The sequence below is a fragment of the Lynx canadensis genome, chromosome B4 (assembly GCF_007474595.2).
Source record: "Lynx canadensis isolate LIC74 chromosome B4, mLynCan4.pri.v2, whole genome shotgun sequence".
Lineage (NCBI taxonomy): Eukaryota > Metazoa > Chordata > Mammalia > Carnivora > Felidae > Lynx > Lynx canadensis.
This window is the reverse complement of record NC_044309.1, coordinates 99,185,743-99,212,445: the sequence shown is the minus strand read 5'-3', so window position 1 is coordinate 99,212,445 and position 26,703 is coordinate 99,185,743. Positions and strand designations below refer to the sequence as shown.

At 37.1% G+C, this 26,703-nt stretch overlaps 1 protein-coding gene across 6 annotated transcripts in view; it reads left to right on the top strand.

Annotated features, from left to right (window-relative positions):
• The first annotated feature begins 309 nt into the window (after positions 1-309).
• The window catches only part of NAP1L1 (nucleosome assembly protein 1 like 1), a 33,843-nt gene continuing 7,449 nt past the window's right edge, over positions 310-26,703 (top strand). For 2 of the 6 annotated variants that reach the window (XM_030323272.1, XM_030323276.1), the window contains exons 1-9: positions 311-417; positions 11,097-11,133; positions 15,618-15,703; positions 17,185-17,287; positions 22,882-23,023; positions 23,277-23,357; positions 24,281-24,409; positions 25,381-25,452; positions 26,546-26,685. In XM_030323272.1, the coding sequence (XP_030179132.1) occupies positions 11,117-11,133; positions 15,618-15,703; positions 17,185-17,287; positions 22,882-23,023; positions 23,277-23,357; positions 24,281-24,409; positions 25,381-25,452; positions 26,546-26,685 (770 nt within the window). In that variant the 5' untranslated portion in view covers positions 311-417; positions 11,097-11,116. Of the gene's footprint in view, positions 418-1,126; positions 1,145-7,735; positions 7,741-11,096; positions 11,134-15,617; positions 15,704-17,184; positions 17,288-22,881; positions 23,024-23,276; positions 23,358-24,280; positions 24,410-25,380; positions 25,453-26,545; positions 26,686-26,703 lie in introns of those variants that run through there. The other 4 variants (XM_030323275.1, XM_030323273.1, XM_030323277.1 and 1 more) reach the window with 4 other exon arrangements.

Sequence of the window (26,703 nt, the reverse complement as noted above, 5' to 3'; positions counted from 1 at the left end):
GGGGCTAGCGTGCGGGTCGCGGCCCTTCCCAGCAGCCGAAGGCGTTGCGGGTTCTTCCCCAGCGCGGCGGGTAGAAAAGAGATGGCGCGGCGCGCGGCAGGGGGCGGAGGCGGGCAGCCGGGGACCCCGAGCGAGCCGCGGAGGGTGCGGAGGTCGTCGGGGAAGAAGGACAGCTCTGTTGCTAGGCAACCCGCCCTGGGCCCGCCCCCCGCCCGCGTTGCTAAGAGACGGCGAGGCCTGGGGGGGCGGCGGAGCGGGCCCTACGTGCTGACGCTAATTGTATATGAGCGCGAGCGGCGGGCTCTCGGGTCTTTTTTAGCGCCATCTGCTCGCGGCGCCGCCTCCTGCTCCTCCCGCCGCCGCCCTGAGTCACTGCCTGCGCAGCTCCGGCCGCCTGGCTCCCCGTGCTAACCACCGGTAACGGATGGGGGCCTGAAAGGGAAAGGGGGGGCGCAGAAGTGGTCCGGCGGCCTGCGCGGAGGGGAGGGACGCGGAGCCGACCGCGGGGGGCCGCTGGCCTCTGGGGCCTCCCGGGTCGTCCCGTGAGGCCGGAGCCCGAGCGGTCCGCAGAGTTCGGTAGCCCGTAGCCCGCGAGGGCCTCCGGAGCGGCCGGCGCTACGCTCGGGGGCGGCCGGGGAGGCGCGGGGGTCGGTGCGGCCTGGGAAGCCCGAGGGCCGTGCTTGGCTGCGCCGCGGCCCCCTGAGCCCCACCGGCTTCTCCGCGCGGACGGGAGCGAGGCCGCGGTCTCGCTCAGGCGCTCTGAGCGGCGGCCGTGCCGCTGGGGGCCGGGCGACGGCCGGCGTGCCCGCCGGGTTCGAGTGCTGAGCCCACCGCCTCCGCGACTCCCCCGCTTCCTCAAAAATAATCCCCGGAGGGAGGCCGCTGGGGGATGGAAAGAACGGCGGAGGCTGCGAATTCCGATGGGAGGGAGGGGATGTGAAGGGACGAGGCCCGGAGGGGGCGGGGAGGCTGCGAGGCTGCTGGGCTCTCCGCCCACTGGAGGCGGCGACAGTGCTGGGAGGGGAAACCCCGGGCGGCTTCCCTCGACACGTGGCCGCCGCCTGGGCTCGATTGGAGACCCCCGGGTGGCTTGTCCTTACTTTCCGGAGAGCTGTCGGGAGGTGGTGGGATGTGGGAACTAATAGTGAGTAAATAAGTCCGGCAGCCCTTGGCTTTCAAACTTCTACCTGCTGATCTTTGGTCTTTATCTTTTTATTGGTGTGGTAGGTGATGGATGATGAAGTAGGGCCTTCACTGCTAGGATCTTAAAGAATTAACGCCTGTATGGGGTTCATGGTAACTGTTATCATCAAAAATTTTGTGTGTGTGTGTGTACCTCCAGTACACTTAGAATTTGGACGGGTGTCTTGACCACGGTTTCATATTAGGGGAAAATTTATCCTAATTAATCTAATCCTGTAAACGGTTCTAAGATGGAAATAAACGATTTGGCTTGCACTCTTCTTAATTCTGTTAGGACTTCTTTTGCATTCTTACAAATTAGTTCCTTTATTGAAGTTCCCAAAATAGGTTACTTATCTAGCTGTGTTGTTTTTAAGGTGTATGGGGAGGTGGAGGAAGTATGGGGTGGAAAGGAGGCATTAATGTAAACTTAAATGGGCCAAGTTAGTAGCTTGCTGTCTTGTCTATGCCTCTACTTCCCATAAATGGAGGCAGTGAAAGGAGGCGGGGAATGCGGTCTGTCTGGGAGATCTAGGCTTTCAGAGTACATAAAGAATGAATCCGGCTCAAGAAGCCCCTAGTTTAGATCATCACTGCCTGATAAATGATTAGTAACTAGTTCTGTAATGACTGCACTTTAAAAGCTCGTAACACTTTGCCTGGTTTCAGAAGAGCTACAAAACAAAATTTGCTGTTTTTTGAAACTAGCATCAAAATACCTTTTAAGATTAATATTTAAGTCCTGTTCTCTTGTCAGGTTACATTAACACTCTTGTTCTTATTTTACTTAGGAAGTAGTAACATTGTACCTTTGGATAAGGGGGGAAACCTTACCTATAGAGTAACTTGTTTCAAACTATTGGGAGGTAAATAAGCTTTCCAGTTACCATCTGGGACTAAGTCTCATGCTTGTTTGAAGTTGTTCAAATTCATAAAATAACAATTTTTTTAAAATTAAGAGTTCAAATTAATGGTCAAAATTAAAATGGGCAATTTACTTCTAGTACGACTGGTCTTTTGGAGGATAGATGGAACTAAACATTTGTTATGAAAGCTTGACTTTATGGATTATAATATCAGGTCAACATTGTGTTAATTTGATAAATGTAATTTTAAATTCGTATCAGTTTGAAAAATATGTAATTTTATCTGTTGCAAAATACTTATTTTTTTTAATATATGAAATTTATTGTCAAATTGGTTTCCATACAACACCCAGTGCTCATCCCAAAAGGTGCCCTCCTCAATACCCATCACCCACCCTCCCGCAAAATACTTATTTTTGATATTGGACTTATTGACAATATTAAGCTAATGCTAAATGTGGCACATGACTGTTCTTGTTCTCTAGAGATTAAAAAAAACAACTCAAACCCAACACTTGTCCAGAATTAACTTAATCCAAAATGCTATTACTCATTATTGTGTCCAGGTAACTGATTGGATTCTCAACTCCCCACATTACATTAAAAACAGCCCTTTGGGGGGCACCTGGGTGGCTCAGTCGGTTAATTGACTTTGGCTCAGGTCTCATGATCTCGTGGTTCATGAGTTCAAGCCCTGCGTCGGGCTCTGTACTGACAGCTCAGAGCCTGGAGCCTGCTTCGGATTCTGTGTCTCCATCTCTCTGTGCCTCCCCTGCTCGCACGCTGTCTCCCCCCCCCCCCCCAAAAATAAACATTAAAAAAATGTAAAAAACAGATCTTTTGTAGGAAAAGGGGCTAAAAGAGGCAAAATCTATTTGACTTTAAGGTATGAAGAAGTCAAAATGAACTAAGACTTTGCTCATTTTTTGGTTATAAATTTGAAATGTTAATGAAAATAAGATTAGGATGAATCCTGATCAGTTTTGAAAACTGATGATCAGTCTATTCAGATTCTCAAGTCTGATCAAAGCTGTAATTGTTTTTATTTGATTCCTAGAGTAAATATTTTAGCATCTATGTGGGCATAATATCTTAACACATGAGAAAAAGAATCATAGATATACAATGTTGAATTGTGATGAAGGCTACAAAGAAAAAGTGGGGGATGGTATTTATAACATTCTTTTTATGGAAGACCTGTTTAATAGTAATATTAAGCACCATTTCATACTAATTTCATCTGCATAAGAAGTTCTCCTTGGGCAGAGTAGGGGTTAGAAGGTGAACGTTGTTGCTTTTGCCCATCCTTGTAAGTTATTTAGTACATTGATATGAGACCACTAGATCACATTATTGCACTTGCCATAGAAAGTGGTCCCTGTACTTTTGGTTACCAACACTGCACTTTTACTGCTACACACTTTGATACATTTTTACTTGTTCAGAAATTTGTACATTTTGACTTTTATTGGGGAAGGGGGCTGTAATTTTGAAGAGCTTATTAATTACATTTAATTACCTATTACGTTTAATTTTCTAAGGTAAAGAGGGTACAGAAGAACACAACAGGGATAAATAATGTAACAGCACAAATTACTCTGTGTATTATTAACTAATTTAATGATCCTAGAGGTAGGTAGTATCAACATTTTAATGTGGAAACTGAAGTACAGAGCAGTCAAAGATCTTATCCAAGGTTACATAACCGAGCAGTGATGACTTATGAGGCTTTTGTATTGGTTTTTAAAGTGGGTTCCCTTGATTTAAACTGTTAGCTATATATCAGCTTGGAATTCATAAAGCACACTTGCTGAAGTTCCACTCTGCTCCAGTAGAAAAGCTACAGTATTTATGGTCATGGAGTCATCCAACATGAAATTTGTTTTCATATAGTAAAGTGATGGCTCCTAAGCTTTTTGTCTGCCGTGTGTGTGTGTGTGTGTGTGTGTGTGTGTGTATTTCCCCCCACCATGTAAATAAATTGGTTTTATTAATGCTGGGTGAATTTTTAGCAAGTTTTTAGTCCAGCCCAGGTATGTTTCTCTGCTGTTGGATCAGATGATACTCTAGATAATGAGCTCCCTTGGACAGAAGGTATGCGGTGTTCTCAAATAGAAGTCCTTTTTGCTTGGGTCTCAAAGACAAGTCCGTTCTAAGTCGGCTGTTGACGTCCCAGAATTGAAAAACTGAGCCTAAAGAATATGGTACTCAAACTATAAGATTGTGTTGGAGTCAAATAAAGTTATTGAGCCTCTGGACCACTAAAAATAGTATTAATAGGACAACAGTGTCTTAAATATAGATTTGTTTAAAGTGTATTTGGAGGGAGATGTGAGGTCTCAGGTAAAGGGAAATCTTATCTTTGGGATATTACCAGTTCCCTTCAACTCTTGCTTTCAGACATTTGTAATCTTTAGTGATTGGCTGTTTCCACATGAAGTAGTCATTTTCTGTAAAGGAACAACAACTAGTATATTACTGTATAATCTATGTAACGTAGGCTTTGATAGAGCAGGCACTTTGGTTTTTGGAATAGTGGACTGGGCACGGGTTTCGGGAGTCACATTTGTTGCTGAGCAAGTTGCTTAGTATTCTACCTGCAGGTAAAGGGGAGCCTGTAATAATCCCTTACAGAGTAGGCTTCATAAAGGTTAGCTCTCTTACTGAAAGTAAAGAGGACTTAATTTAGAATCCAGTTTTCTGGAATGGTGAGAAGTTATTTGATAACACGTCTCTGGACGTCTAGCTACTACAAGACCACAAAATGATCAGTTAGTGGTCTAATTCACTCACTTGTTTTCCCTCTTTGTTCAGTGGAAGATTTTCTTTGTGTACAAGTTCTCAGGTTAAGATTTGCCTTCAGTCACGATATCATGAGCTATGTCTTTCAATTGAGATCTTCCAAATACTACATATATTGGGTAGTGAATTCATTCAATCTTTTGTTAGAGTGACCTTTTCATTTCTAGTAATGCTATTCCTTGAAGTTTATTTTTCTTGATGTTAATGCAGTGATACCAGCTTCCTTTTGGTTAGGATTATATTTTACTTGGCAGCTCTATATCCTATGTTATAGATGTGTTTCTTATAAACGGGATGTAGTTGGATTTTCTTAAATCCTCCCTGACAATTTTTAATGGGAGTTTTAGTTGATTTACATTGAACATTATTATGATGTTTAGGTTTAAATATTTTTTATGTGCTTTCCGTTTGTCCAGACTATCTTTTTTTTTCTTTTAGGTTGGTATAAAAATACACTTATAAATTTAAATTATTTTTCTTCTACTTTGGAAATTGCATGTTTGTTTTCTAATTTTTTGTAAGTCATCCCGGAAATTATAGCATGCCTGCTGAGGGACGTAAGAATACTTTAATCCATTACCCCCACCCTCTCCCCACCCCAACTTAGTGTTGTGATGGTTTTCATTTTTAACACACTAGGCAGTGGTGGTATTTGAAAATGTTTATTTAGGTAAATGCAATCATCCTTTTTACTCCTTATTTCTTCTTGCAAATTACATGTTTGGGATCACTTGCCTTCTGCCTGAAGAATATACTTAACAGAGTGTTCTTAGTGAAAGTGCTAGAGGTGTTTTTTCCAGAAAGTATCTGTTTCACTTTCATTCTTAGAGGATGTTTTAGTTGGGTATAATATTCTAAGATCCTTGGCTGTTTTCAGCAAATTGAGGATTCTGTTGTCTTTTGGTGTCTATTGAAGAGAAGACAGCTGTCTTTTTGTGGGTTTAAAATTAATCTGAATGTTTTCTCTTTGTGCTTTTGTGGTGACTAAAAGACTCCTTTGTCTTTAATGTCTTGCTTTTTCACATATCTAAGTGTGGGTTTCTTTTTTATGTATCCTGATTGGGATTTGTAGGGCTGTCTTTGATCAGTTCTGGAAAATTCTTGCCTATTAATTTTTTCAAATATTTTCTGCATTCTCTACTCCTAGAGCTTGTATTAAATATTTGTTAGACTTTATTGTATTCTCAAATATCATTTAACATCAGTATTTTGTATCCTTTAGTGTCTGCCATATTTTGGAAGATTTCTTCTAAGCTTGCTTCCCTCAATTATCTTTCTAGCTTGGTTTTGTCTACTGATAAACCTGTTCCCCCTCCCCCCCATTTTTTTCCCCAAGATTTTATTTAAATTCAAGTTAACATATAGTGTAGTGTAGTAGTATTCAGGGGAAGAATTTAGTGATTCATCAGTTATATGTAACACACAGTGCTCCTCACAAGTACCCTCCTTAATGTCCATCACCCATTTAGTTCACTCTCCCTCCAGCAATCCTCAGTTTGTTCCCTATAGTTAAGAGTCTCTTATGGTTTGCCTCCCTCTCTGTTTTATCTTGTTTTATTTTTCCTTCCCTTCCCCTATGTTTATACTTCTTATTTCTTAAATTCCACATATGAATGAAATCATATAGTATTTTTCTCTGATTTATTTATTTTCCTTAGCATAGTACACTCTAGCTCCATCCACATTGCAAATTGCAAGATGTCGTTCTTTTTGATGGCTGAGTAATATTCCATTGTGTGTGTGTGTGTGTGTGTGTGTGTGTGTGTGTGTATACACACACCTTCTTTATCCATTCATCAGTCGATGGACATATGGGCTCTTTCCATAATTTGGCTGTTGATAGTGCTGCTGTAAACACTGGGGTGCATGTACCCCTTCAAATCAGTATTTATCCTTTGGATAAATACCTAGTAGTGCAGTTGCTAGGTCGTAGGGTAGTTCTATTTTTTAACTTTTTGAGGATCCTCCATACTGGTTTCCAAAGTGGCTGTGCCAGTTTGCATTCCCACTAACAGTGCAAGAGGGTTTCCCTTTCCTCATCATCACCAGCAATTATTTCCTGAGTTGTTAATTTTAGCCATTCTGACAGGTGTGAGGTGGTATCTCATTGTGGTTTTGATTTGTATTTCTCTGATGATAAGTGATGATAAATCTGTCCGTTTAGTTTGATTTCCATTATTTCTATTTCTAGAAGTTCTATTTAGTTCTTTGCCAAATTTGCCATATCATGTTTAATAGATGGCCGTTCTTTGCAGATACTGAGCCTAGTTATTTGTCTATGATGGTTATAAGTTTGTTTACAGTCCTTTTGACAACATTTAGGTCTTTATAAGGACAGATTTCTGTTGTATTCTTTTCTCTTGCCCTTACTGCTCTTGAAAACTTGTATGAATTATTTGAGGTCTAGGATGAAGGTGCCTTTCACTTAACATTTGGATATGTGGGTGCTTAGGAACACTATCAGGCAGAGACCGCTTTAGGCTCAGGGCTTGAGGTTTTGGGACCAAACTGATAAAGTGAATCTGGGCTTTTGTCCAAGAGAACTGGTTTATTATCCCTGATAATGCAGCACTTTTGGGCATCTGCTTGATATGGAGGGTTACTATAAAGGTTTCTTCCCATCTTGAATAGGTGTAGGGCTTTTGATTTCACCTGTCAGTAGTTAAAACTGAAATTCAAATTTGAGATTGGCATTTGTTCTCAGGGTCTTTTTCTGATTATCATTTTGCTTTTAGTTTGGGGTTAGTAATTCCTTGCTGTCTTATTGGAATTTTCCTTGATTTTAAGATTTCAGTAGATACTTATTCTGTACTTTCAATTATTTTTTATTGGTAGAGTTGGTCTGCAAAATATAGCTTGTCACTACTAGAAATGGAAATTCTTCAGATCTGTTAGAGAGCAATTTTATGTCTGATAAATAAAATTCTCATTGATTAATATTGAGTGCAGTGAAAAAACTAATGTAGGTATTGACTGAAACCTGTGTTCTTCAATGTGATCTGATTATCTGAGAACCACCTGCCTCAGAAGCTGGGTTTCTTGTTTATAATGCAGATTTTTGGGTCCACGGTCTCAGACCTGTTGGTTCAGAATCTGGGCATGGGAATCAATCTTTTTTCTTTTAAATGAACTTATTTGTAATTTTAGATTTACAAAAAAGTTGTAGAGATACTCCCGAGAGTTCCTATATGCCCCTTACCCAGTTTTCCTTAATGTTAACATCTTACATTACCACGGTGCATTCACTGGTCAGTCTGTATGTTTTAACAATCATCTCCGCAGTTAATTTTGCAGAATACTGACCCTGTGCTAAGATAATTAAAACTGGACAGAATTCAAAAGTAGCTTGTGTTTATTGAGTGTTTAGTGGATACCAAACACAAGTCATTTATGAATTTGCATCTTGATAAGAGCAGTTCAGTGAAGGAACAATTTTTTTTTTCCTGTTTTTTTGGAGATGGTGAATAAGACCAGAAGTTGTTTGCCTGAGCTAGATTTTCACGAAGCTGGTGTCAACCCAAATGGTCTGAGTACAAAATTAGGCCTGCTTTAAAAAACAAGAATGTGTACAACCAAGAAATCTAATTTAGCTAGAGTGGGCAGATTGGAGAAGGCCTCTCCGAAGAAGTAAATGCCATCCTGTTCTGTCTTGAATCATCTTTAATAAAGAATCAAAAGAATTTCATTTTAAGAGTTACAATTCTAAATGTAACTCCACAAAGCAGTGTAGCCATTCTTCTGAGTACATGTTAAAATGTTACACAAATTTGAATTTAGAAGTTTTGAGGAGTTTCATATTCTTGATAATTGCTGGATTTATTAGGCTATATATTCAACCCAGCAAGTTCAAAAATTTTAGCAAAATGTATTTGTATATGGGAAAAGCAAGTAATGGAGAATGAAACATAAGTTCTTATTTTCTCCTGGTCTTAATAGGTAACTACTCTTAGGTTTCTGGTAGATCTTTACAGAAATGTTTTATTCATAAACTATGTGCAAGAGTATGCATATTCATATAAATACATGTGCAGACACACACACACATATATATATTCCTGTCCAGGTTGGATTTTGCCATACACCCTATGCTCTTTCCATATCAGCTCATATCTGCTTCAGTTTGGCTGCAGAGCGTTTCATTGTATGCACATTCCATGCTAATACTAAGTTTATTTTTGATGAGGTAAGTGATTGCAGCTGCTGTGCCTGTAAGCTGTATGTGCTTGCTGTCTTGAAGGATGCAGTGATTGGCAAAAGCACATATAATCCCTTAAATGCGAATCTTGTGCACTGGTTAGTTGGGAGAGATAGACGTTAGTCAAATAATAACACTAATCTGTAATTACAAACTTGAGACATCTTATTTTAAAAAAATTATTTTTTAATGTTTATTATTGAGAAACTGAGGGAGACAGAGCATAAGCATGGGAGGGGCAGAGAGAAGGGAGACATAGAATCTGAAGCAGGCTCCAGGCTCTGAGCTGTCAGCACAGACACGGGGCTCGAACTCACAAACCGTGAGATCATAACCTGAGCCAAAGTTGGATACCACCCAGGCGCTCCAAGGCATTTTATGATCGAAAGAAATAGAGCTTTATAGGAGTCTGTACAACCAAGAAGTTATTTAGCCAGAATGTACAGGTTGGAGAAGTCTCTCTGAAGCATAAAACTTTGAGCTAAGAGCCAAAAGATGTGTTAACCGAAGTTGTGGAAGAACCTTCTAGGCCAGCATGAAAAGCACAGGCCCTTAGGTTCATAAGGTTTTTTTTCATGTTAGGGTCTCAAATTAAGGCTGGAGATGAATATTTTAAGGTTTTTTATATTCCTATGGCCAAATTACTCTCCAGAAAGAAAATAGTTCATGGTAACACTAGCCACATTTAAGAATGCATATTCACGGGGCTCCTGAGTGGCTCAGTTGGTTAAGCCTCCAGTTCAGGTCATGAACTTGTAGTTCATGAGTTTGAGCCTGGTGTCTCGCTTGCTCGTTTGCTCTCTCAAAAATAAACATAAAAGGGGCGCCTGGGTGGCGCAGTCGGTTAAGCGTCCGACTTCAGCCAGGTCACGATCTCGCGGTCCGTGAGTTCGAGCCCCGCGTCAGGCTCTGGGCTGATGGCTCGGAGCCTGGAGCCTGTTTCCGATTCTGTGTCTCCCTCTCTCTCTGCCCCTCCCCCGTTCATGCTCTGTCTCTCTCTGTCCCAAAAATAAAAAAAAAAAAAAACGTTGAAAAAAAAAATTAAAAAAAAATAAACATAAAAAAAATGCATATATTCGCCACCATTTTCCCTGCATTAAAAGAAAATCCTTGATTTGATAGACAAACTAGAATCCCACTTGTATTTCTTTGACTAATATTCTATATTTTTCTTTTTGAATTAGTATTTCTTCATTATTGTTTGCTAAGTATTTTGTTAATGTTGGCTAATTACCCAGCATCACTAGAGAAATTATTAATGCTAGTAGAAATTATTTAAAACAAAAAATAGAGTAGGATACATTATTAGGAAGAAATATTTTCTTCATAATTTGTTTAAACTCTGAATATTAGATCAGTAATATTACTCCAGATATTAACACTTGACTGCTAAAATCAATAACTCTTCTTAACTCTGTAAGTAATAAGCATATAAAACATGCTGATATGAGGAATCACGTCTTGTAGCATTTTGAGAGTTAAAGTCTGTGGTTTGATTTTTAAAAGATTAAAAACTTGATTTTAATGTGGGATCCTAAGCTTGGTTTAGATTATTTTTTTGTAATTTGTGCATTACCTCTGGCATTCAGCCATTTTTCTGCCTGAATATAATACATTTTACCTTAAGTTTTATTTGTCTAAAACCCATATTCTCTAAGTTAATACAGTACTTATCTATAGTAAGAAAGAATTTAGGATATGCCCTGATTAGTTCTAACAGTGTTGACATTAGGTAACCAAGAGTTTGTTGACAATATGCCAGTATATCCAGGATAGCCTTGGGGGTATGGTGGTTATCAGTGATAAGACATGAGGTGCATTTGAAGGGATGGGGAAGGTTTACTTGATATAGGTTGGGACTCAGGACTTTACAACTGCCATTAAGTTGTTTAAAGGGCTGACATTTGATACAAGAATTATTAAACTTTTAAAAGAGATCTCCAGGAGGGCATAAGGAGTACAATAGGTGGCAGATTTTGGCATATGTATATATATACATATATATATTTTGTTGTTGGTATTGTTGTTAACATTGACCTTTCTCTCCATAGATACTTGGAGTTCTTACAACATGGCAGACATTGACAAGTAAGTGCCAGATAATTGGTTTTTTGTTGTTGTTTTTTTTCTCCTTTTCCAGAGATAGGCTTCACTTTGTACTGTGGTATGGTTAACAGCAGTATTAATAACATTATGCAAATGTATGGTAATATCTGCTATTATAAAAGTGGGGTATGGCATATCTAAGACAAAATAGAGTATATATAATCATTGTCATAAATACGGTAAACCATTTGCTAGTGTTTATTCTTAGGAAAGCGCTGAGCACAATAATGAATCAGAAATACTTACGAAATTCATTTTTACCATGCATGTATTTCCCAGAGATTTTACTTTACAGTGTAATGTATCATAAATATAAGATAAAAAGTTTATAAAATGTATGCATAGAGTTTAAGAATAATAAGATATTTACATTCAAGTTTTTAAAAGTACAACATTACTATTAGAAGAAACCCAGTATCTATCTTCTCAATTGCATCCTCCCACCTTTCCAGACATGTAAATACTGTCTTGGCTTTTGTCTAATTCATTTCTTTGTTTTTCTTTAGATTTTTAACACCTATGCATTCTTAACCAGTTTAATTTTTAACACCTACACATTCTTAATCAGTGTTTAATTTTGAAAATCTGAAAAGCAGTCACAAACTTAGCTGCAAGAGAAAAGCAATATTACTACTACTAGTTGAAGTTTCCAAGGTAGGAAAACAAAAAGCAAAAAGATTATCTGGGTCATGCTCTGGCTTCAGGTTTCCTCAAGACTTCATTGGGCAAGGCCATGCACTCTAGAAACAGGTTTAATGAAGTTGGCTTCTGTCAGGGTTCTAGTGTGGATGGGTATCTTGGAGAAATATGGTAAGGGAGAATGGGTGAACTGCACTATTTGTTGCTTATGATTTCCCATAACTTAGCAATGGATTAAAACTGTACACTTCTGGATGGAGGACATATGCTGTGACGATATATCCACAAGGTGCAGGCAGCAGATCATGGAGGTAGGAAGGCAGAAAATTTAGCACAAGGGCATCAGATTCAAGTACATTTAAGAATCTGGCCAGTCCTTCCACACATAAAAAGAATGGCAGCAGGTATTTTAGTGATAATGGCTTTCAAAGTGATTGCCCTCCTGTATTGCCCTGCTCCAATTTGAATTGCTTAACCTTGGTTATACAGTTGTCATTGTGGATCTATTTTATTATCTTCCTGGGGTTTTGTTCCTTTCCTTTGGTTCCTTCTCTCAGGTTTGCTGTTTGCTGTATCCCATGTTGTTTTCTTTTGGTTCTTTAGTACTTTCTTGGACAAGTACAAAGGAAGTAAATTATTTTGAGATCTGACATGACTGAAAATAACTATTTTATCCTTACCTTTGATAGTTTGAGTATAGAATTCTGATTCGAGAATCCTGTTTCTTCAGAAATTTGAAGGCATTGCTCCATTGTTACTTTGCTTCCAGTATTGCTGTGTTGAAGTTCAAAGTCAATTCTTGATCATTGTAACGTGACACTTTTTGTCTTAAATATATACATACATATTTATTTCTGGAAGCTATGTTGGCTTCAGAGTTCTGAAATTTTCACATTGATATATCTATTTTTTTAATTTCTCGTGTTAGGCATTCACTGGTGGACCCTTTCAGTCTGGCAACTTGATGGCTTTCAGTTCTGGGGAATATTCTCGACTTACTTTGTTGATTGTCTTGTTTCTGTTTTCTCTTTCTGGAGCTTCTATTATGTTGTATTGTTGAACTGCTTCTTCTAATTATCTTTTGTCTTATTTTCCATCTTTATCTCTTTGCTCTTCTTTCTGGGCAAAGCTGAAGAAACTTTATCTTTCAACTCTTGAATTGAGTTTCTAAATTTCTGTTATTTTAGTTTTCAGGAGTGTCTCTGCTCTCTGTTCCTGTTTTTATAACATCTTGTTCCTATTTCATTGATTGTAATATCTTTTTTCTGGATTGTCATATCTTTTCTCTGGATGTTTTTCCTCTTTATAGTATTTTTACTCTTAAATTTTTCTTTCCCCTATTTGTTTTTGTCTCCATGTTAGAGCCTTTCTCAAATAGGAGGTAATACTTGATTGTCTGCTAAGATTGGGGTGGGGAGAACATGCAACTGAGGGAGGTTTAAAAAAAAGTTGTTTGGAAAATTTGACTCTTGGAGTGGGGGAGGCTTTTAATTTAGATTGTAATGTAAGATCATCAGGGTAGGCGTTTGTTGTAAGAATCCGCATTATCAGAATGATGTGGTTTTTTTTGTTTGTTTGTTTTGTTTTTATTTCTGGGCTGGTCAGATACCCCAGTGAAGAGTGTCTGGGTAAAGATCTGGCTTTCAGTGTTGTGGAACCCAAATTAGGGAAAGGTTGCTAGGGAAGGGTTGCTACATTCAGCATTCTAGAGTGATACAGTCCTATATCTGAGATACTCTTAGCTGTACCTGTGGTTTTGGACGCTGAGCTCTCAGTTTAACCCTTTCCAGAGAAGAAACTGCCATGCTTCTGCTAGATAGAAGGGGAGGATCTGGGGATTTAACTACTTACCTGTTTTTGTTTAGTTCTCCCTATTTCCTCCACTGTCAGTCTCCCAGCTCTAGTTCTAGAAGTGTCCTTTTTAAGATTCTGTGTTTGGGCTGGTTTTCAGCTTTTCCTATTGCTAACTTAAGGATTTCATTTCTCAGTGAAGTTGCTGCTCTTGTCTCCTTGTCCTTCAATGTTTTTTTGTTTTTTTTTTTAAACCCCTTTATCATAATTGTAGTAGGGATTTGGGGAGGATTAAGATCAGAGGAGTATGTGCAGTCTGCCATCTTAACCTTGCAACCCTCATTCTGTTTTAAACTTAAAAAAAAAAAAAGAAATTGGTTGTGACAGCTTGATACCCCACCATCCCCTTATTTAATTTTGGATGCTTGTGAGCTCTAGGAGGATGGGAGGAAAGGAGAATTAAAGCAGGCGTCAGCAAACTTTCTCTGCAAAGGACCTAATTTATAAATATTTAGGCCCCTTGGTCCATATGGTCTAGTTGTAGTTACTCAACTCTGCTGTTGTAGCGTGAAAGCAGCCATAGACCATGCGTAAACGAATTAATGTGGTTGTGTTCTGGTAACGTTTTATTTACAAAAATAATGGGCTGTATTTGACCCATGTTTGTGGACCCCTGTTTTAAAGCCTTAAAATGTAGATGTTCAGTAAATTAATAAAATCACACTGGAGGAATAGTTTTGTGGTCTTTAGTGATCTTAAGTCTGAGTATGTTTAAGTTTATAATAAAAGATAATTTCAGAATAATCTGTATATTTGATGAGAAGGCTGGAATTTTTTCCTTAGTTACAGGAACATAAATCTTGCTGGCAGAACACAGTTGACCTTTTCTATATTTGTCTCTATATGAAAAAATTTTCCAAATGCTCTTTCTAAACATGAAAGTAACTAAATCTCTAAACCAGATATTAAAATGTAAAATCACACAAGGAATTATATGAAGACCTATACATTAACTTAGATATCCTTATTTCCCTTTTTAATTCCTGTTGAAATTGCATGTTCAAAAACTAGGTTTTTAAGATGAAATGGGGAGAATTTTATCTTCCTACTTTTTCCTTTTCTTTCAATGGTGCCATCCTCCTGGCTTTGCTCCAAGCATGCAGTAGACTCGGGTCTTCTCTTTAACTTTTTGCCCATCTCTACTGTGAAGTAAAGAAAAAGGAGGAAAGTCCAAAGATCATGAGTACAGGCTGATGTGATTGCTCCATAGCCGTCAAGGATCCAGTTCCTTATTCTTCTAAATTCCCTCATTCTGTTGACTTTTATTCTGTCTCTAGGATGCCTCATGGTCCAACATGGCTTTGGAACTCTAGTCATCACATCCCTATTCTAGGGAGGCAGCAAGATGAGGCCTCCCAGCTGTCTACCATCCTATGTAGGAGGCTTACTTAAAGTTCTATACGACTTTTTAACTCATTGCCCAAACAGAGCCACATAACCCACCTAGCTAAGAGGTAGGCTGAGAAATGTAGGATTTTAAAGCTTGGTGTATTGCCGTGTCCTATAAAATCAGGGTGCTGTTATTCAGAGTGATATCAGTGGATATTGGGTAGAGAGCACATACTTCCTGACCTCTCATTGCCTGTACCAAAACCTACTAAACCACATTTTTAAAGCTTGAAATAGAGGGGTGCCTCACTGGCCCAGTTGGTAGAGCATGCAACTTTTGATCTCAGGTTGTGAGTTCGAACCCCAGGATGGGTGTAGAGATTACTTAAAAGTAAAATCTTAAAAAAAAGTGTGCAATACAAACTTTATATTTGACCATGTGCTTTTAAATGAAATTTTATGTACTTCCAGTTTGTGCTTGTTTACATATGAAGTTAGAGAACTGAATTACCTTTTGAATTTCCTATTTCATATTTTTGAAAGAGGCATATTAACCTAGAAAATAAATTGAAGTTTTTCTATAATTTTTTATTTATTTTTTGGTAATTGGTACATTTGAACCTTGGTGTGATACTATGATATTGTAGCAAAGAACAGTCTGAACTTGATCAAGATTTGGATGATGTTGAAGAAGTAGAAGAAGAAGAAACTGGTGAAGAAACAAAAATCAAAGGTATTATTTTAAATTACTTCAGGAGCCAGTGATTGCTGGCACATGTCTTCTAGAGGGTACTAACAAATACTGTTCCCTTTTGGATCCTTGTTTGCCTTACCCACATAGCCCATACCTCTAGTTCAATAACAGTTTGTATGTGTATATTCGGGTGGGGAAGAAAGGAGGGGAAGAGAGGGGTTGAGATGGAATGGTAGTAAGGGAGGGGAAGGTATAGATACAGTTAGTGACCCATCAGAAGTCACTGTGTACCCTCTTGCTGCTGCAGTGACATGGCCTAACTGTGTCAGACAGCTGCCCAGGAGTTTTGTCTGAATTTAGAAATGTTACAGGTTGTTTTTGGTGGTACTTCTAAAAAAACAACACTAGCTTAGAGTGATTTGAAAATGTTCAGTATTTAATAGTAGAAAACCTATAGTTGTATGTCAGTCTTTTTTAAACCCATTTCAACCAAACAACCAAAAAAGAGATAAGTATTAAATGTAAACAAAAATCAATCACAGTTTTCTTGAGCAAGTAATTCTAGAAGGAAGAGGAGTAGCAATGGTAGTGGAGGTTATGCCTGCAGGTTATGCCCTGTGGGTATGGGCCAAGAATATTGAAGTACCAGATGACTCAACTTTTCATTGTTAAGCCAGATGGAGGTTAATTGTGAAAAGACCACTGCACGTTAGTTTCAGCTTTCATCTTACAACATTTTCTCGAAAGATATATAGGTCTGTATCCTTAGTGGCCCGTATTGACATTTCTAAAGGCATGTTGGTTATCACAACTGGACATCATCCAATAATCAAATTAGTATTAGGAATTGACCTTTAAAAACACAACTGGGAAGGCTAATATCAATTTTGTGTAATGTCTGTTTTTGAAGAAGAGAGGATATAGCAAAATAACTTGTTTCACCTAAATCTGGTATTTTTGGTTTAAGTATGATTTTAGACACCATGAATGAATCATGTTTTGTTTGGCTTTAGTAACAACCTTGATTGTTTCAACTGTTAACATTCTCTATTCAGACATACACAAGCACACTATACTATTAAGCATCAAACAAAACATTTAGGTTACTCGCTCCACAGTCTTTGTCCCAGGATTGAAACTGTATTTGCAATTTTCTAATTGTGTTGTCTGCTTCAAAGCATTATCTACAGTCATAGATAGGCATCCGGATGAAGCTTTGAGCTTCTCAAAAACGGAAGGTGTGTGAAACACAATGTAGTAGGAAGAGAAAGGATATTATTCACAGGAGTTGTAGCAATGGCCTTGAGAGATGGTGATGTATTAGATCATTAGGAATCTGAACTTTTCCTAGAGTGGATTTTCCTCCGCTTGCTGCCCATCTCTGTTCAGACCAATGATTTATGGGCTAGTCAGGAAAACTTCATGATTGGATTGTCCTATTAAAATAGCATAATACATTTTCATAAAATCCTTCTTTCGATGCCCTTTTTTTTTCTTTTTTTTTTTTTTTTTTTTTAAAGCGCGTCAGCTGACTGTTCAGATGATGCAAAATCCTCAGATTCTTGCAGCCCTTCAAGAAAGACTTGATGGTCTGGTAGAAACACCAACAGGATACATTGAAAGGTACAAGTTCTTCTTTTCCATAGTCCTTATTTATCCTTCTATAATCAACATTGCAAGTGTACCTATTTTTAAGACCATCTAGGACTTACATTAGTAATAGTGGAAAGCTGATGTCTGTTAGTATCTATTATAGGATTATTGGGAGTTTAAAATTTTGCCGAGTACCACCAATTTAGAGTTGGTCTTTTCAAAGTTTGACTCTTCTCCACAGGAAATACACTGATCTTAACCATTTCTGAGATTTGTTTGGAGGTTTGCTAGAAGTGCACAGGATTATAAGAAATAATGATTTCTTATTTATTTCACTGGTCCTATAAATCATTAACAATAGCACATATATCTTATTTTGCTTATAATTGTTTTTTTATACTTGGCTTTATGGTTTTAGGATCCATCCACATTGCTTTCTGTATGTAATCTCTAGTCAGTAGTTTCTAGCTTCTAAATGTTGTCACTTGCGGTGATTTGTGTCCACCATGTTCTATTATACGCTTATTCTTTGATGGATATCTAGATTGCCTCCAAGTTCCATCAACACAAATTCCATTGTAATGGTCATCTTTGTGCATGCCCTCCTAAAGAACTGTGTAAGAATTATTTTGGGTTATGTACTTACCTCATAGGGATTGTTATATGAGGTATGCAAACTTTAAATACTTCTAGCTTGCTTTCTAGAGCCAGTGCATTGAAGGTTGCTCTATCCTTGTGTCCCTGCCAGCAGTTGGTATCATTCACCTTTATGGGTGTTTTGTTTTTTACCAATCGAAGAGGTACGGGCATATTTTGTTTTGTTTGTATTTTCTGTTGTCTACTGAGTTTTGAGCTTTTTTTCATGATTGTGAGCTTTTTAGGTTGCTCATTTGTTGTTCCCTCTGTCCATTTTCCTATTGGGGTTTACTGTCTTTTCCAGGAGTTTCTGTGTATTCTAGGTGTTAATCTGTCATCAGTTTTAGACTTGTAAATCTTTCGTGTCATTTCTATTAACTTTATCCTTAGCATTCTCCATTAAACAGAAATCCTTAATTTTTATATTTTAAGGTTTTGACCTGTGGCTCATTCTTTTCAAGTTTTAGCAAGTCCTTCCTAGTTCCTTCTGTAGTTCCTATTGACTAGTTTTGCCTTTCATCTTTAGGTCTTCAATAATCCCTCTAGAGTTCACCTTTGTATTTAGCTAGGCATTCAGGTTTTTTTGTTTTTTTGTTTTGTTTTGATGAGCTTGTTTTTATCACACTTCACCATGAACAGTTGATTTTTCGCCCATTTATTTGTGATACCACCTTTATTACATACGAGTTTCTTATAAACATCTGTGTTTATCTTTGAACAGCACTCTTCTGTTTTAATTAATACCGGTTTTAATTAATATGGCTTTTTAGTATGTTTTAATATCTAGCAGGGTGACGATTTAACCTTTCTCCCTGTAGTATCTTCTTCCACCCTTTCCCCTCCCCCTCATTCCCTATGGAACACACTCTTAAGATTGGCTTAACGGTATGTAGACCTTCATCCCACATATGGTTGCTAGTAAGTTTCTAAGGATTTTCATAAAACAACAGAAAACAGCCCCTCTCAACACACTAAAATTTTTGATAAGAGTTACATTGAGTGTACATATTAACATGGTAGGGAATTATCCTTTTAATGTTACGTTGTCTCATCCACATCTTTGTATTTATTAAGATCATATTCTCTTACTCTAAATTTTTTTTTCAAAGTCTATTCTTGGTTAATTCCTGTGTGCTTTAGTTGTGTTGCTTTTGTGAATATAGTATCTTTTATTGTATCTCCATGTTAGCTGTTGATGTCAAGAAGAGTGCTATTGATTTATTTTTATTTATTTATTTGCTGTTGATCTTGTATCCAGAAATCTTGCTACACTTTGGTAGTAATTTGTTCTTTGTTCTTTGTTCTCCTCCCATAGGCAAAAGATCTTGTCTGCAAGTAATGGCAGTTTTCGCTCTAATCTTTTGTGTTATGTCACACCACGTTTATTTTTCTTTCATTACAGTATTGGCCAGGACTTGCAGTACTGTGTTAAATGTTAGCATTAAACATGAGCATCTTTGTCTTATTTCCAGTCTGGAATGGATATAAAATCTCTCCATTACATTTGGTGTCTACGTAAGATTTTTTGTGACCTTTTTTTCTGTATTCAGATGGTCTTTTGACTTTTTCTTTGAATCTATTAAGTCATATTAAATACAGTTTGGAAATATATTTCAGATACTGAACTTACCTTACTTTCTTGGAATAAACCTACACTGTTGAGTTTAGTTTAATAATTTTATGTAAGGTCGTTATTCATTAGTGAATTGAACTTGTGTGTGTATGTACATATGTATGTATGTACAATACAGAAACTTTCAATGGGATGGTAATTCCAAGCCCTGGTTTTAGAGTGAAGATTTCGATTGCTTAATGAAATAGACACAGCTGCTTTTACTTTTTTCCCTGTTTTCAAAGCAATTTGAATAAGATAGGAATTAACTGTTCGTTGAACAGTTGGTAGAACTCTTCTAAAAATGGACTTTGGCCTTAGGGGTTTGAGAACCCTTCTTATTTGAATTTCTTCTTTTCCTCTTTCCAGTTTCTTGAATTGAATGCTTGAATTGATTTTTTTTTTTAAATCTATCTTTTATGGTCTTAATACTTTGTTTTAATAAATGTTCTATGAATGTAGAGTGAAGATCTATATGCTGGAATTAGTAGTGCAAATTTATTAATTGTGTTGTTCAAGTTCTCTATTTCTGCTTATTGATTATCTGCCTGAACTAACAGTTTCTGGGAAGGATGTGTTAAAATTTTCTATTTAATCTCTATTGGTTGTGGATTAGTATATTTTGAAGCTGTATTATTAGCTATATGTTTGTGACGTATACATCTTGTCCTTATGTTCTAGTTTACAAGACTAAAATGTCCTCTTTTGTATTTTGTGTTATTTTTGTTGTTGTTGTTGTTATGAATTCAGTTTTGTCTGATATTAAGATAGCTATTCCAGCTTGCTTTCTTTCTCTTTCTTCCTTCCTTCCTTCCTTTGCCTGGCATGTCTTTTTCCATCCTTGTATCTTATCTCTAGTAAGAAAGTTTGCTCGCTTCATTGTTAGTGGTTTCAAACTCTTTGCATTTCTTGAAGGTGGTATTGTTTTTGGACTTAATTGCTATTATTTTATTTTATAATTTATCGTACTTTCTTTTTGCCTCCTTTTCTGCTTTCCATTAAATAATTCTGGTTGTCTTCTGCTGGCTTCAAAGTTACTGCATTCTACTTTTTGTTATTATGGTAAAGAGGCTCAAAACCTAATACCCCTATTGATTTCTTAAATTTACCAATGTCTGTATTGTTTATAAATATACATCTTCTAGTCCTCTTTTTGTTCATCAAAACATCAGTAAAATTTACCAAGATATTTGGCTGCCCATATCTTAGTGTTCCCGAGTTTTTTTTTTTAACTTTTTCAAAAATTACTTTTTAATGAATGTAACGAGTATCTGTGGCATATTTCCTGAAGCCTGATAAGCCTCATAAAAAGTTTTTATTTTGTTTTATATCTGAATAATAGTTTGGTTTATAAAATTGTAAGTTCAGAATTCTTAAATATCTTAAAAATGCATTTCTTGTATATGGTGTTTTCTTTTGAAGCCTGATGTCGGTCTGATTCCTTTTTCTTCATATGTTATTTGCTTTTTCATTGAATACATTTAGAATTTTCTTTGGTCTTTGATATTCATAAATTTCATTAACCTGTTTAGGGGTGAGAGTGAGGAGTTCATATTACTTTGACTCTGAGAAATTTATTATTCATTTCTTGAGCTATCCACCTCCCTTCTGTCTTTTAGCTGTTGTTACTTTTGTCGTACAAATCATAACTGTATGTCTTTCCTGCTGCCTTCTGGAGACCTTTTCAACTTTAATGGACTTCTTTCACTTGAACCTATCCAGTTTATCCTATTTGTTGGTTATATAATTTAGCTACTATATTTTTCATACTTAATATTTCCACTTTTAGATTTCTTGGTCTTGTTTCTTCCCTCATTTCCTTAAATACATTTACATTGTTCTGTCTAATAATACGGCTTCAGATGATAAATATTTCATTCTTTCATTAGAGATTGTACTCCTCAAGTGTTTAGTTATTCGGACTTAGAGCTTAGGCTCGTTGGCTGATAACAGTTACTCCTCGGTAATCATTATTAAAGATCAAGCTTTGGTTTGTGATAGTCCCATGGAGTTTGAGGTGAGGGGATGGGATGAACCTAAGGAGAGCTCCAGTTAACTTAGACTCAAAAGTTGGCTGTCAATTCTAGGCAATTGTTTTTGGCTGCTTTGGGAAGAGTACCTGGAGTGGAGGGGTGGAGGAATGAGTGCTGCTTGTAAGCTTTCAGCCAGTCCAGCTTTTATCAGCTCCTAAAAATGTTGGCACTGGGCTCTGAAGGGTGAAGGGGACAGGCACTGACTGATGTAAGGAAAGTGCAGAATTTAAAAAGCTTTCTTCTAGCCTGTCCTCACTGCTACCCATTCTGGCCATTTCCTCCTTTTTCTAGGTTGCAGTTCACCCTGTGCAGTTGTTAGTCTCAGAAGTTGCCCATGCTGTGTGTGCGTGCAAGTGCCTGAAATAGTTGTTTCCTTCTTAGTTCTAAAGTTTCTAGGGTTGAATTTTTTTTTTAATTTCTTATTTCTTTAAGATAGGCTGTGGGGGTGGGCAGCACACCATGCTATTTCACTACCTTGACTAAACATTAAGCTTTTTACTTTTAATTGTAAGAAATAAAAAAATGGTATCTGTAGATAATTTGTTTTCTACTTCTGATTATCATAACTAAAATAGTGGTTAAGTAAGAGAATTGTTTGAGTTACAACAATCTGCCTATGGCAGGAAATTCTAATCTGGATTCTGGATCTTTTGTACAGATTCCCTGAAGTTAGATAAATTTTGAGTGAAATGTTTTGAGTGGTAGGGGATTCCTAAGTTTAATCATACTTCGGGAGGCTTATACCCACCCCATAGTAAATTGTATGATATATGAATTATATCTTACTAAAAGTCCCTTCATGGAACATAACAGTCATATTTTTAATAAAATTTCAAATTCCAAATTAAATACAGAGACTAAAATAAGAAATAATAGTGTAGGATACCATCCTTTTTTCTAATATACATATGTTCTCCTTTTCCCTAAAAATAGCTGGTATGGGTGAGATACACATACTTTTTTTTTCTTTTTAAAATCAAGGTTACCGTCATTATTCTCAGAGTTAAGATGATCAGCCCATGACTTTTGAACTTAAAAAATAGTCTGTTTTACAGCGTAGATGCCAGCATTGACAAGTCTACTGCTGAACTTGATTATAATGAAAGATTTAGGGTTGATACGATTTACATTCTCTTATCAACTTACTGTATCTATTTAAATGTTCGTTTTTGAAATATTTCAGTCAAGAAGTCCATGTATTTATTTTAGTTACTTTGAGTATACCTTTTGCTTCAAATAGGAAACTATCATTCACTGACTTTTATGCTATATTTTCAATATGATAGAAGTATGACTTGTATTTTACTATGATGCTGTGTAACTGGTGCATTCCAACCTTTCAGCTTGCCTAGGGTAGTTAAGAGACGAGTGAATGCTCTCAAAAACCTTCAAGTTAAATGTGCACAGATAGAAGCCAAATTCTATGAGGAAGTTCATGATCTTGAAAGAAAGTATGCTGTTCTCTATCAGCCTCTATTTGATAAGGTAATGCTTTCTATTATTTATCTGAAATATGACATTATAATAAAGCTCTGGAAATATAAACAAACTTGCAGGTGGTTAAGTCTTTAGGCCTCTCAGCCAGATGGTTATTAAGAGGTATTTGGGAAATCAGTTATAGCAATTCAGGTTGTGGTATGCATTCATTAAAACTATAAGCGTCTTTAACAAGAAACAGCTAGTTTCTGCCTTGGATATCAGTGTTTTTATGTAAGCTTTTCTTTTTAAATCATTTTAGCGATTTGAGATCATTAATGCAATTTATGAACCTACAGAAGAGGAATGTGAATGGAAACCAGATGAGGAGGATGAAATTTCGGTTGGTACCAACTTTGTGTTTTTATCCCTTGAAAATATTTTATTGTAAGATGGATAGTGAGTGCAGATGAGCCACTGTTAGACCTGGCACCATCTGTACCCAAATTTATCTGGATACAAAATTCATTTTTCCCTTACGTTTTTATAGTATTTAAGTTTTATAGATTCATATAAAATTTTCCTTTGAACTTCATGATGACATGCAAAGGATTGTTCTTTTCAAGTGATGAAATGGAGGCTTTTTTTTTTTTTTTAAGTTTATATGTTTATTTTGAGAGAGAGCGTGTGCACGCATGTGCGGGGAGGGGAAGGTGGGGGGGGAGAGAGAGAGAATTCCCACGCAGGCTCCACACAGGGCTTATCCGATGACCGCGAGATCATGACCTGAGCTGAAATCAAGAGGAACCTCCCAGGCACCCCTGAAATGGAAGCTTCTAAGTGACTTGCCTACAGCTAATAAATGGCAGGGTTGTGACACAAATGCAGTGTTCTGTTACATGACCCTGTTTCTCCAACATTGCTGTTTTAATGTTGGTTGATAAAGCATATATAGTGTTTTGGTCAAGAACACCAAGGGGTGAGGCATTGGGTAAGGTATTTATTTATTTACTTATCCCCTGAAGCTTTAAAATTTTTTTCTCTAAAACTATTTCCCTATGGTTTATAATAAGGTTCTCTCCTAGTGGTTCTCTTTTTTGGAGGAGTATGGTAATTAGCAATATTTATAGAAGTAAGGTTTGGTATGGTAAACAGCAGTGTTTATACAATTGGACCAGAACTTATAATTTGATTGAAAGTTACAATTGGTGATTGAAGATATTTTGGTTTCTGTACTTCACCACTGGATGTAAGTTAAGGGGATGGGTAATATTTTATCAGAGGTCTGATCTAGGTATTCAGTAATGTATGCTGTCATTTATCAAGGAGGAGCTGAAAGAAAAAGCCAAGGTTGAAGATGAGAAAAAAGATGAAGAAAAAGAAGACCCCAAGGGAATTCCTGAATTCTGGTTGACTGTTTTTAAGAATGTTGACTTGCTCAGTGATATGGTTCAGGTAATTTTATTTATGATAACACCAGTTTACTTTTGAAGTGTAAATGGCTGTGATGACACTAGTCTCTCCGTTATTGACCTTTATGGAATGGTTGTGGTCTTCTGAAACCTGTGTTATCTGTAGAAGGGAAATGTGTCTTTGATGAATGTAATCAAATAAATTTTAATTCATTTTCAAAAATTAGATAATGAAATGGTCCCTTTGACAATTGTTTATCATTGAGCAATGTTTTGTTACAGTCTTGTGCCTTCTGTGTTTAGGTGCTTGGTATTGGAGATAGGAAGGAGGAGACTTAAAATTCCATTTGTCTTACCCAAAATGACTTTCTCAGCCTGAAACAAATATTCCAAGGAACACTTGCATTTTAAAAGAATAACCTACAGATCTTTAACTCTTACAGTTGTCACTTTTTCTGGGAAACCAACCTAAATGTCTCCTTCTCTGGGAAACTTTTCCTGTCTTAATCAGAAGCATTTCTTGAGCCACTACCACCTGCGTGGTGTAGTATTTGTTGCCATGTAGTGTGATTGTTGGAAGTTAATGTCAAGAAAAAGAAATCTTGGAACAATGACTACTTCATTTCTACTTTGGCGAAGTAGAAAAGGACCCAGCAGAATGAAAGGAAAAAGAAGCTGCTGGAAAAGGAAGCGTTTTTAAAGCAAACATGCCTAAGACTTGGTTTTGTATTCTTTAGCCCATTCAGTCTGATGATGATGATGATGATGATGATGATGATGTAGTTTTCTGTCGAGTCACTTTTTTTCTACCAATGGCAGTAGAAATAAGTAGAGCTTGTAAGTAAACTAGCTTTAGTATAAGCCATAATCTGAAGAGTAGGTCTTAATGGTTCACAACTGTTATGTAAAACCTCCCTATAAATGTCTTAGTTAGCTAAGTGTTTTTGTCCAGTAACAACACTAATCCTAAAATGCCATGTTAGATATTCATTTTAATATTTTCCTAATTTGCAGGAACATGATGAACCTATTCTGAAGCACTTAAAAGATATTAAAGTGAAGTTCTCAGATGCTGGCCAGCCCATGGTAAAAGAACTTTGAAATAGTTTCAGTCTTGTAACATTAGATGTTTATAGGTAGATATACGGAAGTTTCTGAAAAGAGGTGGTACTCAAAGCTTAGAGATGGGGGTGAGAAAGAAGTTAAAACTTATACTTGGTACTCTTAATTGTTGGTAGAAAATAAATGTTTGGATGTTGATAATTGAAATGCAGCGTTTATTTCTTTTCCTCCCTCTGATCACAAAACTATTGTTGAAATCTCGTAAATCTTTGATACAAGATTAAAAGTAGGTAAAAAATAATAGCAAGGTAACAGAATTTAAAAAAATACTTCACATTAAAAGGCATGTGTCTGGGGGACATCTGGGTGGTTCAGTTAGTTGAGCATCTGACTCTTGATTTTGGCTCAGGTCATGATCCCAGGGTTGTAGGATTGAGCGCCACGTTGGGCTCTGAGCTGAGCATGGATCCTGTTTGGGATTATTTCTATCTCCCCCTCTACCCCATTCTCCTTGTCTTCTGTCTCTCTTTCTCTCTCTCCCTCCCCCGCCCTCTGCTTCTCTTTTCCACTTGGTCTCATGTGCACGGTTTCTCTCTCTCTCTGTCTCTGTTTCAAATAATAAATGAATGAAGATAAATGGCATGTGTCTGAGAATTACATAAAACAGAAGGGGGCCCTCACTTCCCCCAAAACCAACAGGATTATGTGAAGTATGGGCAGAGCTACTACAGGCTATAGATTATTTTATTGTGTGTGGTACAGTTGGGCTTTTTCATCTGTCAAATTCAGGTTAGAGTAAGATTTAAAGTCCTCTTCGTGGGGATGGAAGGAGGGAGTATTTGGTCAGTTTATTCAGCTGTTTTAACCTGTTTTGTAAACATGTTACTAAATAGAAGTTATAAGCTGAACTAGGTTTTATCCAGTTTTATTTTGTACCTTGTTTTGCTTTTTAAACAGAATTTGGGGTTTATCTGACCCTTTCCCAGAGTGGGAAAAGTATTATCACCTAGAAGTTTATATGTTTATACAAATCAACAGATTAAGTTTTATTTACTAAAGCACTGATATTTACGATGTAGGAATTTCATTAGTTTTTATTTTTTTATTTTTTTTTAAGAGTTTTGTCTTAGAATTTCACTTTGAACCCAATGAATATTTCACAAATGAAGTGTTGACAAAGACATACAGGATGAGGTCAGAACCAGATGACTCTGATCCCTTTTCTTTTGATGGACCAGAAATTATGGGTTGTACAGGGTGAGTTTAATTTTACTA